This window comes from Cavia porcellus, unplaced genomic scaffold (assembly GCF_034190915.1).
Source record: "Cavia porcellus strain 051 isolate PalLab524CR breed Dunkin Hartley unplaced genomic scaffold, mCavPor4.1 scaffold_5, whole genome shotgun sequence".
In the NCBI taxonomy this organism is placed as follows: Eukaryota; Metazoa; Chordata; class Mammalia; order Rodentia; family Caviidae; genus Cavia; species Cavia porcellus.
In genome coordinates, this window is record NW_026947488.1 from 107,498,331 (window position 1) to 107,517,607 (window position 19,277).

A 19,277-nucleotide genomic window follows, 5' to 3' on the forward strand; every position below is an offset into this window, starting at 1 on the left:
TCCTCTGCTTTTTCAGAACTCTGCAGTTCCAGACAAGCTGGGCCTCAGGGACACTGTGCGCCCACCTGCCCCTTGGGAGATCCACAGCTCTTCAATCACAGCCGGATTAGGGTACTCACCACAGGCCGCAGTGCCTCAGGAGCCTGTGATCCCTCCCTGCTTGCAGAGATATCCACAGTCCTCCAGACAAAGGAAGGGGCTTCTGCAGGCACTCCGGATCCGCCCAGCTCCTCCTCTGCACGCCAATGGCTAGGCGTGGCTGAGCTCGGGGGATAGTGTAGGCCCGCCCACCCATCGTGAGCTCCGCAGACCTCCAGGTGTAGCCGGGATGGGGAGGCGGCTGTAGTTGCCTCTAACCCACTGCTCCACTTCACTGCACCCAGAAGCCTGGGGGGTCCGGAACAGTCTGAGATTTGGGTAGACTGTGCTGGGCACTCACCACAGGCCGAGGTGCCTCAGGAACCTGCGATCCCTCCCTGCTTGCAGAAGTATTCAGTCCTCCAGACAAAGGAAGGGGCTTCTGCAGGCACTCCGGATCCACCCAACTCCTCCTCTGCACGCTGATGGCTAGGCGCGGCTGGGCTCGGGGAATCTATGCAATTTTATACAGAAGAATCCTAAAGGGAAACTGCCAAGTAATTATTTTGGTGACCATGATGTGGCACTAAATGTGACCTGTCTTCTAAATTTGTACATTTTACACACAGGGAAAATGCATTGCTACCCAGTTATAGGATGATGAAAGACATTTCACTCACTTGCACAAACAGAAAATTAACAGGAGTGTGATTAACAGAATCTCTGAAGACTTTACATTTTAATCAGATCATAATTATTCATCCAAATTTCTGCAAACAAAAGTTTTTGCCTATGATATACAGGGTTCATGAAAGAAACATGGTATTTTGAGGAAAATATAACGGTATTTAAATGTAAAATACTAAAGCAAGATAAGCAAATTAAGATATAGACTTTGAACCTTTTATGTAATTGGGAAATATAATTTTATTAGCTGTGGTTTGGAAGAATACTCACTTGATATGGAGTGATTGTAAAATATTGATTCTCAAAAGAAAAAAAATACTTCATATAAATAATTCACTAATGTGAATTAAACATATTAATTAAGCATATTAAACATATTCATTAATTAAGTATATTAAATAAACTTTTTCAATACATGGCAAATGTTTTGAACATAATTATCTTGGAACCTTTATATAATCTTCAACCTCTGACAGATACCCTTTTATCTCAATGATAAGAATAAATTTAGTGACTTTTTATGTAACTTTCAACAAAACATTTATAATTAAAAACCAGTGTATATTTAAATAATTTATTCATTTTCAATTCAGTTCCTTTATGTGTAAAATGGGAGTGTCAAAATTTGAAGCAACTATGAAAATTATCATATATTCTTCCCAGGATCAAAAAGAACCTCAGGCCTAAAGCAGAAACCATGAAAGAAGTTTTATAATTTTTCTTACTTTAATGGAGAAAAAATATCCTCAAGGCAAGTCTCTAGCTTGAACCACATATCCCTCCTGAAAATTTGAATTCTTAGGTTGTAAACTAAAAGGAAAGTGAGTCTGAAGACTTTTTTTGTGTGGAATAACTCTCTCAAGCCAGAGTTAAAAATATAGAAAACCTACATTGGAAACAGGAATAAGTGGCCATGATAAAATATCTGACAGTGCCATTGTGTTGTCCCTAAGAAAAAGAATTTTTAGTAATCTGGAAAGGATAATTTGGGAAGGGCTGAAATATTTCTTATAGAGAAAATTTTAGTCATGAAAACTAACTAGTTAAATAGCACATCCATGCTTCTGACCAAGCTGTTACATTGTGATCATACCTGTGTGTAAAATAAAATTATTAATGATTGCATTTTACTTACCTTAAATGATAATGTACACCAACTTTACCATAAAATTTCCAGTTGTCATTCTATACCACACAAGTCTTTAACACCTGCTTTATAAAAGTCATGTTAGACTTTGTTTTTCAGGTGCACTATTTATGTCACAATATTTTTCCCTCATTTAAATTCTCCCAAAACATACTGTGTTTCATCTGTTACCATCTTTGCAGATTCACTTCTCTTTCCAGGTTGGATCATATTTAAAAGTTAATGCCTCTAAGCAAAATGAAAGAACTGGATATGTCTGGCTGCCTATCCTTTCTTCTCAAAGATTAATATAAATTAGTTTGATTTTTATTCTTCAATTTTAAGTATAAAAAGAATGCAGTTTGTTTTTGATTTTTGTTGGATTGTTTATATGAGACAGGATCCCACTATGCAGTTCAGGCTGTCCTTGAACTCACTTTGTAGCACTGACTGGCCTCAAGTTCCCAGACACTCTCCTGCCAAAGCCTCCTGAGTGCTAGGATTACAGGTCTATACCAACAAGCCCAGCAGGCATATTGTTCTTTCTATACTCTCTTTCCCTTTATTTTTTTCTCCACAATTTCCTTTGAAATTTATATGAAGTATTTTAATCTGTTTGGACTATCATATCAAATATTTTTTAGGCAAGGTATATAAACAAGAGACAGTTTCTTGCTGTCCCTATATTGGGGATTCTGGGGGCAAAATACTGATTGATTCTGGTGAGGCTTCACCCTGGCTTACAGAACTTTCTTTCTGTGTCTTTACATGGGGGAGGAAGGAGCTATGATCGCTCCTCCTTTTCCTACGAGGACAGCACTCTCACTCTTTGGCACCACTTTTATAACTTCACATTAACGTATAACCTCCAAAGATTCCACTTCCCAGTATGCCCATACTCATGAGTAGATTGTAACCATATGAATTTCTGAGATCACAAACTTACTGACTCTCAATTTTTCCAAGGTGACACAAGGGAGACTCCTGGAGAGGAAAAAAAAAAAAAAAAAAAAAAAACCACCAAATAGCTAATCTGCACAAATGGTTAAAATGGAAGCAAAGAAACTTTGTAAGCTCCTAAAATGGGAGTGGAACTGACAAACTGGCCAGTGTGTTTAAAGAAGAATCAAATAAGATCTGACCAAAATCAACAAAGCATGACTGACAAATTTACCAAAGATATAAATCAGGGGGCTGGAGATTTAGCTCAGCAGCATAAGTGCCTGCCTGGTAGGCACCAGGTCTCGAGTTTGATCCCCTGTATAAAAGCTATTTTTTTTCTCGCTATGCCACTAAGCTAAATCCCTAGCCCTTTCCTTTCTTTTTTATACTAGCAGAGATAGGACCATACAGCAGAGTATCAAATGCTCTTAATTTGTTTAATTTTGAGACCAATCCAGATTGCCCTGGAACTTGAAACCCTCCTGATTTAGGCTGTTAAGTAGTTGAGATTACAGTATGTTGGCACCACTCTCAAAGCAAGAATGATTTTGGGGCATAATTCAGCAGTACGCATGCTTTATTTTTATATATAAATGTGCCATCAATTTTCTTCTTATCTGTATGTAAGTATATAGCTTATGCTCTGTATGTTGTCTTTATTTCCTTAAGGTTTCTGAGAAAAAAAAAAGGTTATGAAGCTGTCTGTGACTTCATTCCGCTTCTTATGGGGAAAAAAATGTTATCATTATGTCGATTACAAACATGTAGAAGAGGTTGTTCCACCAAAGTTTGCTTCGGTTACACTCCTAGAGCACCAGCAAGTTGTGTAAAACAGCGAATTCCAATTATGGTCAGAAAAATGCCTATAAAAGCCTGTTTTTATAGTTTAAGCCCTAAATACCCTGTCTCCCACAGTTATGTAACTCAACAAAATAACTATACTTATAAAAGCTTAAAAAGTTCAGGTTGCATTTTCCTATCATCTTAAGGACCTTAGGACTCTAAGAACAAAACTGAGAACATCCACTTAAAGTAGATACGTGTGGTTTCACCACAAAGTGGCAGAAGTTAGTTAAACTTTAAGGAAAACTCAGAGAAGGCCCGAGGCATCGAACTCTGAACTGTGACTTTAAAGGAGTACATTATATTTTAGTGTAGTGTGCTATTTCATGCCAATATCTATTGAATAAGCACAGCATTATTTTCAGATTTTACAGTCTCTACCTTATTAACTGAATCATTGCTATATAACTTATATATGCACTTGCTTTCATACATGCCAAGGTTAGGAAGTTTATTTTTGAATGGACTGTATAAAACATCAGTACAATTATTTGGTCAAGGAAAGTATTCTTTACATTTTGCAATTCAATTTACTTTAGCTGAAGATTAATAATTAATTTCTGAATAATTAAGAATGTGACATTCTAACAACCTTCGCATGTGTATACCTTGATTTGATTCAATTTACTAAACTAATTTACCAAATCCTATTTTGTTACATTTCTTTACAATAATAATATTTAAGTGTATTAGTTAAAGTTCTCTAGAGGAACAGAATAGAGATTTATCAAGTAGGCTTGAAAGATCAGAAGCAGAAAATTCACAATGACCATCTGTACCATGGAGAGCTGGAAGGTCCGATATCTCTGAAGTCCAAGAGGATGAAAGTGCCAGAAAAAGAAATATTAATAACACAGCACCATCCCAAACCTAGAGCCCTGGAAGTTCAGTCTAGAGTCACAGGTGTGAATTTACATTGAGAGGTGAAGACACTACAGATCATATCCAAAGTTAAGACAAAGTCAGTATGTTTTCCAAAATGGGACCAATTCCTTTTTCTTTCCCTTTTTATTCTCTTCAAGCTACAATCCTATTGGTTGATGCCAATCACATCCAAGGTGGATCTGCTCCCCCCAGCTTGCTGTCCTTTACATCAAACATCCACGGACACTACAAAAACTGTTTTACAAATCCCTAGATGTTTATTTTTATTAGTATATAGTTGCAGCACATAATGTTTACATTTTTATGTGGAGCTGATAATCCATTCAAGTCCATATATCATGATTAATGATCACAGTAACTTAATATGTATTTAAATTTAAAATTATTCTGATAATTTTATTTGGTGTGTAACTATCTTTCAATAATATCAATCTCAGTAAAATATCTTGATAAAATGAAGTAAAGGAGCCATTTAGGAAAAAAATTGAGTAGTTTTCTGATACAGTAATAATATTTTTATTTCACATGTGAGACTGAGATGGGCATAATGGTACATTCCTCTAACACCAGCACTGAGGAGGCTGAGGCAAGATAATTGAAATAAGCCACAGTGACACCACTGGACTATGTAACAAGTTCTGGGCTACATACTCTGTTTCACCAAACAAAACAAAACAAAACAAAACAAAACTGAGACTTTGTCATCATTTGATGAATTATATCCGAAAGGCTGAGGTTAAATGTAATGTGCAATATATCATAATATTTCTAGAAAATTGAAATGACTGACATATATCTTGAAGTATTATTTATAGTAAAGAAGAAATTTATTTGTCTCTGTCTTTCTGTCTCTATCTCTCTTGTGTGCACTCTCTACCCAAATCACATATGCTACTATTATTTTAATAGCTTAGTGTCTAAAATAAAAATCATCCGATCTTCTAAACTTTTCAAAGCGTGTAGTCTTGTAAGTAGCTATAGGTCTTATTTTAAGTTTGAACTATACTCTTTTAGTTAAAATTTTAATAGTGAACAGTTAAAAATAGCTTGCTGTATCCATGTCACTAAATGTCCTTCAAAATATGAAATAAAGTGATATTTGTTCTATCCAAATGACATTTGCCAAGACCTGTGAAGAAACATTTGCATTACATACCAAAAACTTTTATTAAGAAAATAATTTTAAAGAAAAAGGTTACTATAGAAATGTGTATCAATGATATTGTTGTTTGCTATGTTAAAAAAAGAAACTTTCCTTCCCTAATATTTCTTCTTTTCATTGGTTGGAAATTCTCCTATCTATTGGAATCACATCTTGTCTTAGTATCAAGCATAAAGTATCTTATAGGAACACTTATGTTTGGAAAGCCATCAATTTTATAAAGCACATTTTAAACTTAGAGAATGCATCTATTCCAAATGGCAGGCAGAGGATGTACATCTGAGGATGTACGATAGGATGAAGTCATTTTTCAAAGAAAAGGTGATCTATAAAGTAGTAATGGGTTGACCCAACAGAGATCAAGCCAGGATGACTGTAGGATGACTTGTAAGTTAGGAACGATTTGGTGTATGAAGTGATCTTGAAAGTACGTTTGCAACTGATGAAATTAGAGTATGAAGTCGCATGCATGGTCCTCCTGCTTACCTGGGTCCTACCTGCCATTTGATCTTACTAAAACTGCAATCTTGTTAATTGCAATGTCTTCTCATATCAATAGGAGCTATAAATGCCTATGCTTATACTTTAAATTTTGTTGTTAACATAAAAAGAAATAACTAATTAAAAATTAGATGTTACTCAAATTTCAGAACTTTTGTCATCATTCTAGCTTGGCATAAGATTTTCTTGCTATTCCAGTTTTGTACCTGCACACGTAAATTATATTTCCAGAGAAATTAGTAAAGTTATTTTTAAAAAGTTACTGATATATGTGACATACAGCTAAATAAATGGAATTAAAATGATACAATAATAACATAATATACTATATAAAATAATACACTGGAATTGTGTGTGTGTGTGTGTGTGTGTGTGTGTGTGTGTGTGTGTGTGTATGTGTGTGTTTGGAGAAATGAGAAATGGTAAGAGAAAGGATGAAGAGAAAGAGACAGAGGAGGGGACAGAATATGAGAAGACAGAACATGAAACAAATCTTTAGGAAGCTATTTCTTTAATCAATTAAATATTTTTCTTGAAAATATCTCAGGAACTCTGCATAGTAGTTACTTTCAGAAAAGCTGGTATGAGTAGCATCTTTAATAGTGACTCCCAGAGAGGTATATCCTCTCCATCCAAGGAACCTGTGAATATGATCTCAGTTTGGAAAAAAAGACAGTGTTTGGAGACATAAATAAGAATCTCAGAATAAGATCACCCTGAATTTAAAGTGTGCCCTCAATCCAAATATACATGTCTTTAAAGGAAAAGGTAGGAATATGGGATACAAGGATACTAAAAGAATGTCTTGCAAAGACTGGAGATATAGTATATTGCCAAGGACCAAGGGATGTCAGACTCCACCAGAAGGTAGAGGGGATAAGGAAGAATTCTCCTCCAGGGTATTCAAAGTAAGTATGGCCCAACTGATAGTTTAATTAGGGGTTTTCTTTGAAGTGTAATGTGAACTTTACCTATGGTTACTATGTACACTTTGGTTACTATTTAGAGTATAAGAATTGAAATTTATAAATTAAATTGTATTTTTGACCCACATATATAGTTTTGGAAATATTATGGTCAAAGTCTTATAATTACTGAATTTCCTAATATATTATGGCCAAAGTCTTATAATTACTGAATTTCCTAAAAAGTTTCCCAATGTCAAAATCTTCTTATGAATAGCAGTTAAAAGTAAAAATTCTTGAATAACAATCACCAAACTTTTAATAACAAAGGCAAAAGTCATAGCACAAAGTAAAATCAGTGCTTTTAATTGGGCTATATAGAATTTATACTTATATACATATAAATATATGTATTATATATACATGGTCAAGTACATAAAATATGTTTTAAATAATATATACATAATTCAGATATGTATACACATGCATGTATATACAAGTGAGCATCTCAGTGACACAGAACAAAACTTTCACCAAAATACAACATATGTTAATAACTAAAAACCTTGAAGCTGCAGAAATATTTTACCTCAAACTGATAAAAGCCATACATTGTAACCCCACAATGAAATTTTCATCGACAATTGGGAAGGAGAAGAGTGTATGCATTTTCCACACACCTGTTCAATATAGTGCTTAAAATTTAGCCAGGCCAGGCAGTTTACATCAGGAAGTAAGTGTGCTATGAATAGGAAAGTATTTGCAGATGATGCGACTACTTACATAGGAGACCCTAAAAATTCTATCAGTAGATTCTTCTTTCAGACATCGTCTTTTGTCTAGCATGTGTTGTAGCACTTTTGTTGAAAATCAAACAGCTATGGCCCTTTGGGTTTATTTCTCTGTCTTCTCTCCTACTCCACTCGTCTCCATTCCTGTTCTCATGCTAGTTCCATGTAATACTTGTTACCATTGTATTGACTCTGCAGTATAGCTTGAATTTCAGCATAGTGATGCCTTCAGCCTTGGTCTTTTATCTTGAGATTTAGCTGTCCTTTGTTTTTTCCATCCCAGATTAAATTCAGGATTATTTTCTGTTCCCAAATGAAATTTAATATCTTTTATCTAGTGCTGCGAAAATCAATGTTAGTATTTTAATAGTGTTTGCACTGAATCTACACACAATTATTGGTAATATGTTCATTTTAATAATGTAACAATTCATTTCAGTTTTCTTTTAGTTTAGTTTTTCCATTTTCTAAAGTCAGCTTCAGTTTTGTTCTTCAGAGTTCTGTAAGTTTTAGTTTAAATGACTTCAACTTCCTGGGTAGGTTAACTCCAAGGTACGTAATTCAAAGCTATCATGACTGAAATTATTTCTTGATTTTTTTCTTAGCATATTGTTTATTAGCATGCAGGGATGCAATTGATTTCATGTATTAATTTTATATCCTGCCTCTTCATTGAATTAATTTATAAGCACTGAAAGAATTCTGATGCAGATTTTTGCTAAAGAATTAAATCATCTGTAAATAGGGATAATTTTACTTCTTTCTTCCCTATTTGTAATCACTTAAATTCCTACCTTGTTCAAATTCTGTCTCACACTTTCCATGGTTTTCCTGTAACCTCACAGCACCATGTACTTGATGGTTTGGATGGAATTCCTGGATCAGCCTGTGGTGGTTACCTAATTTAGTCTGCTATCGCTTTCTGAATATATGTTTTGTTGAAAAACAGTATCTTAATCTGGGTAGGTTTAAGTGACAGTTAATGAACTGTAATAAAATTAATGTCAGAAATAAAAACATAAATAACGAGCTAGATTTTATTTCAGTTTATATCTACATATTAAGTTTATTACTTCATGAATAAAAGTAGTTTTCACAATTAGTTTGGAATATTTTCTATGAAGAATAACCATCTGCCTAAACATTTACTATTCAGAGTGGTAGGTAACTCACAAAAGCAGCACACTTAAAATAATTTTTGACCTTATTTCAATCAACATTTCCAAAACATATATTTTAAATCCTGAAAATTCCCACAAAGATAGAACTTGCAATATACATACTCATTTTAAAAATATTTTTACATTTATTGGGCTATACCCAATATAAAACAAAAATGTAAATCATTTACTTGTTTCAGCTAATTGGTTTACATGTAGGTATATGGCTGGCAGATCATTATCATAATCAAATATTGATGATATACATTCTCTGCTAAAATGTTCATTAACCTCTATGTAATTTGTTTTTAATAAACATCAAGGCAATTTCAGCCATAACAAATTAAATTATATTTCCAATAGATCAATCTAAATGTTTACATAAAACTATTTTTGCCTGTCTTTATTTAGGAATCATAGTTAATTTGACATCCACTTATGTTATGATAAGAATTCATTATTCTTATTTTGGTGAAATATATGATCAGATAGTTTCTGAATTTATGTATGGGGTTGTATGCTGGCTTTTGAAGTCTTTGTATATATTCGAGATACAAGTCAGTATATATTCTCAATATGTATTTTATCCTATCTGTGATTTGATACATCTGTTTCTCATCTGCTGATTCCCCTTTCATTTTCTTATTAGTGACACTCCCTTTAATAATGATATCAATTTTATGATAAAATGCATTGGGTTAAAACTATTTTAAGAAGTATGAAAACAAATTAAGGAAATAAAGATGGTTACACTTCATAATTTTCAACTCAAAGTCTATAATATAATTCATGTAACATTTGTAGCATCAGTATCGAACAGTGAGATCTCTTCCATAAAGATGATATTATTCACAATTATTTATAAGGAAGCTGTTCAATGACTGCTGCCTTTTAAAATCTTTTTTAATTTCACTGAACATTTATGTAAGCAAATTTAAGTGAACACTATTATACATAATTATCAAAAATTGTTTGAATTAAGTTCCTGTACAACTATAGAAAATTTGAACTTGTGAAGTTTTTGGGCACAAGAGAAAAAATGTTTCAGTATACATAGTTTTCTGCTAGTGCGGGTAAAACAATTTTGATAAGCTATTGCTCGATGCTATGTCATGTAATTCCCAAAGAAGCAATGGGTAAAACTGTTTAGAATAGTTTATTTTTAATGTCAACTTCCTACTTTAAGTATTCTTTCATGATGAATTACAAAGGTCCTTTATACAATAATATTTTATTTTTATTTATAAGAACCAGAGCAATGTTATAGAAGGTGGATTTCCTGTAGAAAAAATAAGCAGTAGAGCTTAGTTCTGGTTGTTTTACTCTTTTTGTAAAGTTTTTATTTGTTTTCATTTATTAAATAATGTGAATATACTGACAAAAGATACGTTTTCATAAAATTTCCTGCATTGGTAATTTTTTTAACTCAGCAATTTTAATGACCTTCTGTCTCCTGAAAACTTTTGTCCAAATAAAATTTCCTTGGAAATAATCCAAAATATATCAATTGTAAGGCCAAAATTTGTTCTTTATTTATTATTTTTATGCTTCCTCTCAAGTCTGCTGTCCAAACCTTTCTGCAGTTTGTGAAGAAATATACAGACAGTAAGTCTAAATCAAATATTTATCTTCTATTCAAGAAAATTTCATACAACCTAATAGTTTGACTGAAATGATAACTTTAATGTTTTCTAGACATTTACAAAGCTGGATTGAGAGTATAAGGTATCAAGTAATTGAATATGGCCTATAAAAGCAGTGATAGCATTTAAGAAATCTCAGACTGTTATATATATTTAAAGCCATTGAACTCAGAGTCAGTAATAAAAGATTTTGTGAGACAAATAAAATTGTAAAGATCAAGCAACATGTAGTTAGGTAAGTCATCCTCATATATCATCCAGTCTTATACCGATAAGGTGATATATTTACTCCTTAAGAAATAACTTAGAAAAAAAAGAAATAATTTAGAAAATTCTTAAATTTTTCATGTAACATCCAAAGGAAAACTTTATACTATGCATTTCATGTCTGTCTGCATCTCATTTTTAACAAAAAATAAAAGTATTTTATCTTTTTTAATATTATTGATAACATAATACAAACAACTTCGTATTTGAACTTGAAGCACCATTTAATCATTGAAGCATGTGGTGGATAGTACATATGGTTTGTGGTGAGGCCTCTTAAATATATACTTAATAAATTTTATAACTTAAAAGACAAAAAGTCAAGAAGTCTAAAATTCATTTATAATTCTATTGCTTATTTTCTGTTTGATGTGTTAATTTCCCAGACATTTGTTGTGGCTCGTACCTAGACATCACGTCACATCCTCATGCAGTCATAGGTTAAGCTTTTGGGACACAGATGAATCTAAGACGTGTGCTGCTGGCATCAAGGATGTGATGTTGGGATTGATTCATGGAGCCATGCTAGGATGAAGGATGCCTCACCTTGGGTGTGAATGCTAAGGGTGGGTAGCCTGAATAAGATATAGCAGATAGAAAGAGGGTAGTTGTTGTGAGCTGCTTCTCATTTACTTCACTGTTTGATGTCTTCTGCCCACCATGACGTTTTCCTTCTGTGAGTTGCCCCTCTGCCATGCTACCCTGCCTTGGAACCAGCCAACTATGAACTGAAGCCTCTACAAACCATGAGCCAAATAGACCTTTCTTCTTTGAACTTTGGGTGTCAGGCATTTTGTTTCAGCAATAAGAAAAGTAACTAATACAATATTCATTTGATTCTTTAAGGATCATTTATTACTAACTTTTCCTGATTTATGTTTGATTGTATATGTGTTTACTTATAATATTAATATCATAGTCTTTTGATAATGAAGTAGTAAAATTAACAATGATATTTTGCTAATTAAGTAAAAATACTACCAAATATAATACCGCTGTGCATTAAAAATAAACAATATCAGTTATAAAAGTAGTACTTTGCATGAAAATGAATGAAATACATGGGTTCTCCTATGTTAGAAATCAAAAAAGTATACTGTCCTGTTATTTTGAAACTTCACTAGAATGAAAAGCAGTTTTTACAGCTAATAAACATTAAGAGGATACTATGAAAAATAGTTGATTTAAATTCCAGACAATTTCAAATCATAAAATATAAATTATAATTTTTACATCTTTACTTTCCTTTATATTTTCATCCACAAAATCTGTGACTAGATCTCCAACACAGAGTTAGAAGTTTGAGCCTCTTGACCTTACAAATCACTACTATTTATGGCCTCAATAAACTTCAGTGTAATTGAAAGATCATGGTTCCCTGTGTAGGTGAACAGTTTAGTGAATGCTTATTTTGTTATATCAAACTGGAAAATGTTAAATTATAAGCCAAGTACTTCCTGGATCAATACAGAACATGTCTCAATTATCACAGCAGGATTTCTCAAACTGCATTTTTTCCATATGGGTATCGCTAGTTATGCATAAGTTAATAGTAGCTTGATAATCAAAACAATACAGAGCCTTACTACATCTGTGGATAATGTTAGGTAAGGGTAACTGTGATGTTTTCAAGAAACAGTGACTTTTTAATAAACAGATTTAGCTGTATATTATTGTATAAAAAATATCTTCAGACATAACTGCTAGATGAATTTTTATTATGAAGTAATTATAGTTGTTATAACTTCAGTAAAATTCAGTATGTAGAATTCTCAGGCATTAAATGTTGGATTGTGCAGAATGAGGCAGAATTTTTATTTAATATTTATCAGTTTCATGGTAATTATACTCAATGTATTTTATGTTAATGGCTTCCACATGTTTAAAAGAGATTTTATCCACTGTTGAGCTTTATATATCATTTAGAATTAATCAGATGGGGATACAGCTCAGTGGCACCGCCCTTGCCTGGCAAGCTTGAGGTCATGAGTTTGATACCAAGTACCAAAATTAAATAAATAAATAAAAGTAATCAGAATTATAAAATACTATAATGATTTTGAAATTAAATATTTTTAGTTTTTAGACATTTCATCGATATACAATCTATTTTAAAAGGAAAATTGAATAATTTTAGTAAGTTCCCATGATTCTTCAATCACTATCAAAATCTAACTTTATTACAAATATAACCTACCAGTAAGAAAAGATAAATGCACACTAACAGGGACATCTTTTTCCTCATGGAATTCCTTCAACAAGCTCCAACATACAACCCTGGAAAAATAATAGCATACTTTTTTGTCTGGTTAAGTCTGTCTGTTGTATATTTCATTTAATGGAAACATACAAAAGATCCCCTATCATAATTGATTTGTTACGCTTAACATGATGTTTACAAGGTACATTCATGTGATAGAACCTATTAGAACTTCATTCTTTTTTAGTGATGACAATATTGCATCATATTCCTATATAATATATTAAAAATTAATTCAACAATTGGTGAACAGTTGTGTTGCTTGAAGATTTTGCATTAAAAGGAAAATAAACATCTCCACAGTGATAGCAGAAGACTTTCATGGCCTATTTCACTCTTATTGAAAAACCTCAGTGGAATTTACAATAAGAAAATGAATTAAACATCACCACGGAGCAATAAAACCTGACATGGAAATGAATTTTTGCCTCCAAGTTTTGTTGGCATTTCTGTCTACTTAATTAGATGTGGAATTGCTGGTGCCTCTCGGTTTGAGACTTTGGGTCCTGCAGACTAATGGCAATAGCAGCTACAACCCCTCATGGTCTCATGAGGTCTCAGCAGCTGTGTACGAAGCTTCCAATTTTCCCTTATGTCAAATTTTCACATTTTTGTCATAAAGGTAGACACATAAATCAAAAACTTTGTTTCCCTATTAATTTTTGTAGCACTACTGTATTATAATTTTATACCAACCAAATTTCTTGATAAATACAAATCACAACTTATTCATAATGAATATGTAATACATTGTGTCATACTTTTTATGGAAGATGTGAAATGTTGGTAGAAAAATAAAAACACATGTAAGTAGTTACACTGATTTTTTTTATCTACAATGCTGCAGTAAATGTAAACATACATAAATTTTGATCTGAACTGCTGACTTCTTTCCTGAGTATGTAATATTGTACATATAATGAGATTTTTATTTCCTGTGACTCTAACAAATCACATATGTATTTCTTTAAATATAGATTGATGTTTAATATAACTGTCTTTTTGCTTCAGATATCAATTTTTTTATGCATATGACAAATGAAAAAAATTAAATAAATTTTGGTGTGTGAGAACTAATTGATATTGTTGGTAAAATTTTATAATTTTGAGAGTAGCAAAATGCTCTGAAAGGAAGATAGATAAGACAGGCACACCAAAGTATAACTTAAATTTTTTTCTGTTGGTTTGATATTTTACTGAACACTTTACTTTTTCATTAAACGTTTTTGTTTAACTTTCAGGAGTAGAAACCCATATTTGATGGTATTATAATGATACTCTCTGGTGAAGTCTAAGTCCTCACTAAAGAAAAATGTAAATGTTTAAAATGAAGCACATAGTATAAACATAATACTTCACATGAAGTACTTTTAGCTGACCTTCCTATTCAAATAATCATACATTCTATTCCATCATAAATACTTGCATTGTACTTCATTATAGCATTATACGTTAATAGATACAAGTATTTTTAAAACATTATTTTTTCTGACTTAGGGATGTTGTTTAGTGGTAAAACACGTACCTTGCATGAAAATAGCTTTTGATTTAATCCTCATTATCACCTTAAAAATTTATTATTGTCAAAAATGATGTCATAGTTTTATTGCACTTTAACCTACTGTAATATGTTTTCATTGATGTACATTTTTGTGCATAATAATTTTAAAATTACATAAATATTAACACTTTAACTAAATATTCTTACATTTATTCTGAAACTTACAAAGTGGATAATAATTTTGGTAAGCAAATGCTTCCCTACACAAATATTGTATGTAGATAACAAGAAACCCAAGCAGAAAGACCAAGGAGGATAACTATTTTTCAGATCATTTTCAGGCACATAACACCTGCCATCTCCCAAGCACATCAGACATAGACTTTAGAGATGAAATAAGTGCAGTTCACAGATACCTAGACTCTGGTAGTTGGTTAAAAGTGTGCCGCTCTTCTTCCTTTTCTGACCACCTGATATGGCAGACAGTTTGTTTCAGTCCATAATCAGCTGGTTCCAAGGGAGGTGGCCTGACTGAGGGGCAACAGTTCAAGGCTGCAGAAGACAACAAAGCAACAACAGCAAAAAGGGGAGAGCAAACCTCTTTTCCTCTCATATTGTATGCAAGCTCTCCACCTTCTGCTGGTCTAACACTCACACCCTCTGCCCCTCTCTTGCACAGTCTCAGAACTTTTCCCAAGTGAGGACCCTGACCCCCTGCTGAGTCCCTTAAACTTCTAAACTTTTCAAATTAATACAATATCCTAGAGCCCTAAGGGCATGTCCTCTACACTGTAGGATGTAGAAGTGCTGAGTTATCCGTATAAGCTGCTAAATTTCTCTAGTCGACACACTGCAAGGTTTTGGGGAGCAAGAGAGACCCACGGAACATTTGCTGTTAGTGAATTTTGCTGGATTGACATACCTGGTTCAAATTATTGTAAGTATTGGCTCCTACTGGCTTCTCCTCATTCTTTTTTCAGTTGGTGGTGACATTGTAATCACATGGTAGAATGGAAGTCATAGACAAAGCATTCGTGTGCCCTTTTTTTCCACTTATTGCCTTCTGGGAGATGTGTGGATGATGTCTGGTAGATGAAATCTTCATTCCCGCCTCTAAATACATCCTGAAATCCAAGGAGGGAAAAAGCAAATAGTTTTAAAAAATTCATTCTTTAATGTTTATCCTTACATTCTCTCTAACTTTGTCTCCATCTAGGAATACCAGGTTGAATCAATAATCAAAATTGCTACACATATTTTTTGTGAGTGTAAGTATCATGTACTTTTCTCATAGTACAGGCAATAAGGGTGTAAAAAATAAAATTATGGAAAAATATATTTAATTATACAGAATTCAAGGAAGTCAAGGCATAAAAATGGCATTCAAGAAGGAAAGTTACATACATATCCTATTTAGAAAAGAGGTAAGTTGTAATACTCATAGATGGAAACCAAGTTGTCATTGAATGGGCTCAGACATGCTAAGGGAAGATAAAAGGATTTTCTTTTCTGAAGGATAAATAACTGTGAGATAGGGCACTTTTTCACCAAATAAATATTTAAGCTATAAACAAAGACAATGTCCTTTGTGAGCACAGCAGAGTATCTATCAAATAGTTGGAAATTGTCTGAATTTTATGAAATTTAGCTAAAATTTCAGACTAATTGTGAAGTACTCTGGGGATAACCAATGACACCAGAACATATTCTTTACTACCTATTAAACTACAACACTACGAAGAATTAATGTACTTTTTCTGTATTTTTATAACAAATAATTAAAGCAAGTAGAGAAAAATAGAGGCAAACATAAAGACAACATAGTGCAGAGACATGGAAACATACAAGGTTTAATTTGAAATGTGACTTAGGAGGGAAATGATTGTAGCCATTTGACTGGACAGAACTAACAATACTTGATGATATTAGTGGTGTGTTTAGCTACTAAAATATATTTTGAAATTACTGTATTATATTCTTTTGCTGTTCTTACAATTCTCTTGTTTGTAGGGAACATCTATACTTGTGTGAGCTGTTCAGTGAGAATCTGTAACCCACAGGACAGGCGGAGAGGTCAGCTAAGAAACAGCAGAAAACAGAAGACAAGACTGCAGTGATAGACAAAGGTGGATATCAAGCCAAATGCAACAGCACTGCATGCTGTCGGGCAACAGCAAAGGATCCCTTTGCATGCAAAAAGAAAGTTGCACAATATGAAGGAAGCAGTAAAAATGAAATGAAGTAGAAGAGACATGCAGAAAGAAAAATGCTCTCGGATATGTCACAATCATCTTGATTCTTTACCTGGAAAACCTGTATTTTTTCCTTTGTAATTATCTAATATACTTTGTGTCAAAGAACAAGGACCTGAGTTCCACTTAAAGAAGATGAAGAAGTTAACAGATACCGTTCTCGGGTTTTATCATGAAATTAGAAATGAAAATTTTCAGTTTCTAGTAGTCATGAACAGAGAGCCTCAGGTAAGCCCGAGAGTGCAGGCAGACAGTCAGGATGCTCCTGCGCAGGCTCCTCAGGTGCAGCTGTGCTGGTGGGAAAAATCATGCTGTTTAGCCTAACGAGGCAAAACAGAATAAAGGCCAAGGTAATTCAGTAGAGAGGGTCTTAAATGCACAGCTGTGTCAGCTGCTGTCTCCTTCCCACCTGGTCTTCATTTTTTCTCTGTGTAATCTGTTTGCTTCCCTACTGGGCCTGCTAACATTATCTGATTCCAGGCCAAACTGATAATATTTGTTATGAGGCCTGCCAAAATTAATAAAATTTGAGTTCATCATCTTGGTGTTCCCTGAACTAAAGTTAACTACCTGTGTCAAATCCTAAAGTCCACTTGTTACACCAGCATCAGGCTAAGATGTAAATCTTCATTTGAACTAAGGAACAGCTGCACTCCTCTTGAAACGCTACATGCACAGAGAGATGTTTGTTTGTAAGTGGATACAATAGACAGAGTGCCTATTGGTGTTTTAAAAGCCAAAACCTGGAATACTTTTCTGTTGACTTCACATATGGAGAAAATTATGGTGTAAAATGTAGACAAGAATAAAATAATACCAAGATGAGTAAGTCCATTAAAAATGTAGATGAGCAAATGACTTTAGCGTTATTAATGCTGATTGGGAATTTGACTGGCCAAATGAGCATGTTTATACTTGGGACCAATTAAAAGGCTTACCATTTTAATCACTGGCAGAACTGGACATTCAGTGTTTTCCTGGATGACAAGAATTTTCTTTTGTTGTTTTTTCAGTTTGGCTTTGTTTTGGTCTAGCAACTGCACCAGAGTGTCCTCAGTGTAGAGAAGATAACAATACACTACCACAGTGTTAGTAACAATATCTTGTTACTAACATTTAGTAACAGTATCTCAGAGTCTCTCTACAGCTTGAGGGGAAAACATTGCTGCCATTCCTACCCTGAGGAAAATCTACAGTAACAGAATGTTTCCAGAAGTAGAAAAATCCTACCAGTTGGGAACCTCCACGTGGACCCGGCCTCTCAGCTTTTCCTGACTCCCCACCAGGGCCGCTGCTGTGTAGGATCCGCTGTAACGTACCAACGGCACAGGTGGTGCAGTGCGTTGGGGCTGGACTCATGGAGAATGTTCTGGAGCTTCCCAAGAAGACCCCTCCAACATTACTAGGCAAAAAGGTGGATCAGGAATACCCTCCTAAGCCCCGGGAACAGTTCCTCCTAATAATTAAAGAGACACACATCTTTCAGCTCTGACTTTTTTTTAATTAGCCTGAAAAGACCAGCTTTCAGATTCCCAAAGAAATTGCAAACACATCTTTAAAAAAAAATGTAAGTTCTGATTCCACGTAGAGTGACTGAATTGTTGAGTTACTCAGAATTTAAAGCCTTTGTTTAATTACTTGATTCATAGAAATTCCCTTGATTCACTAATATACAATTTAGTCCCCAAAGGCACTCTGATTTTCTATATTTCCCTCTTAAATTTCAATGGGTATTTTTCTATCACAGTGTTATACATTCTCTTATACTACCCTCTACTTTTTCTTTTTTTTTTCAGTATGGGGATCAAACTCAAAGACCCTCTACTTTGGTAAGTCTTTTAAAATATTTGGAATTTCTTACTTGTGGTTATTTGAAAAAGGTATAACTGTGAAAACACTTACTACTTTTCACAAGCCTAAAAAGTAATATACAGAAAAAATGCATTATCAATTTTGATATTTAAGCTTAATTCACAAAGAAATCCCCATCACATTTGGAGAAAAAAACTAATCATCAACACCAAGAAAATCCTGTCTTCTACTGTTTCGACCAGCTTTTGTTTCATAAAACATTAATGAAGCCTTTTCAATGACTCCTTTGCAGAGTCTGACATAGTGAGGTCCTCTAATGAATGCAGGGTAACAACCATCTTTGAGTGTAGGTTGTCAGCTGAAAGATGCCATTTGCTGTTTCTGTTTTGGTCCTTTGAGCATGATTTCGCTTCATGTGTGGCCCTACCATGGGCTCCAGTCTTCAGCCTTATGTGTGTATTG

The 19,277-nt window shown here is 33.6% G+C and overlaps 1 protein-coding gene across 1 annotated transcript in view; it reads left to right on the forward strand.

The window, feature by feature from the left end:
* LOC111754929 (uncharacterized) overlaps positions 1–18,192 on the forward strand; it is a 72,774-nt gene extending 54,582 nt beyond the window's left edge. The window contains exons 7-8 of the mRNA XM_063249499.1: positions 15,968–16,019; positions 16,762–18,192. Of these exons, the coding sequence (XP_063105569.1) occupies positions 15,968–16,019; positions 16,762–16,868 (159 nt within the window). The 3' untranslated portion in view covers positions 16,869–18,192. The remainder of the gene's footprint in view (positions 1–15,967; positions 16,020–16,761) is intronic.
* The last annotated feature ends 1,085 nt before the right edge of the window (positions 18,193–19,277 follow it).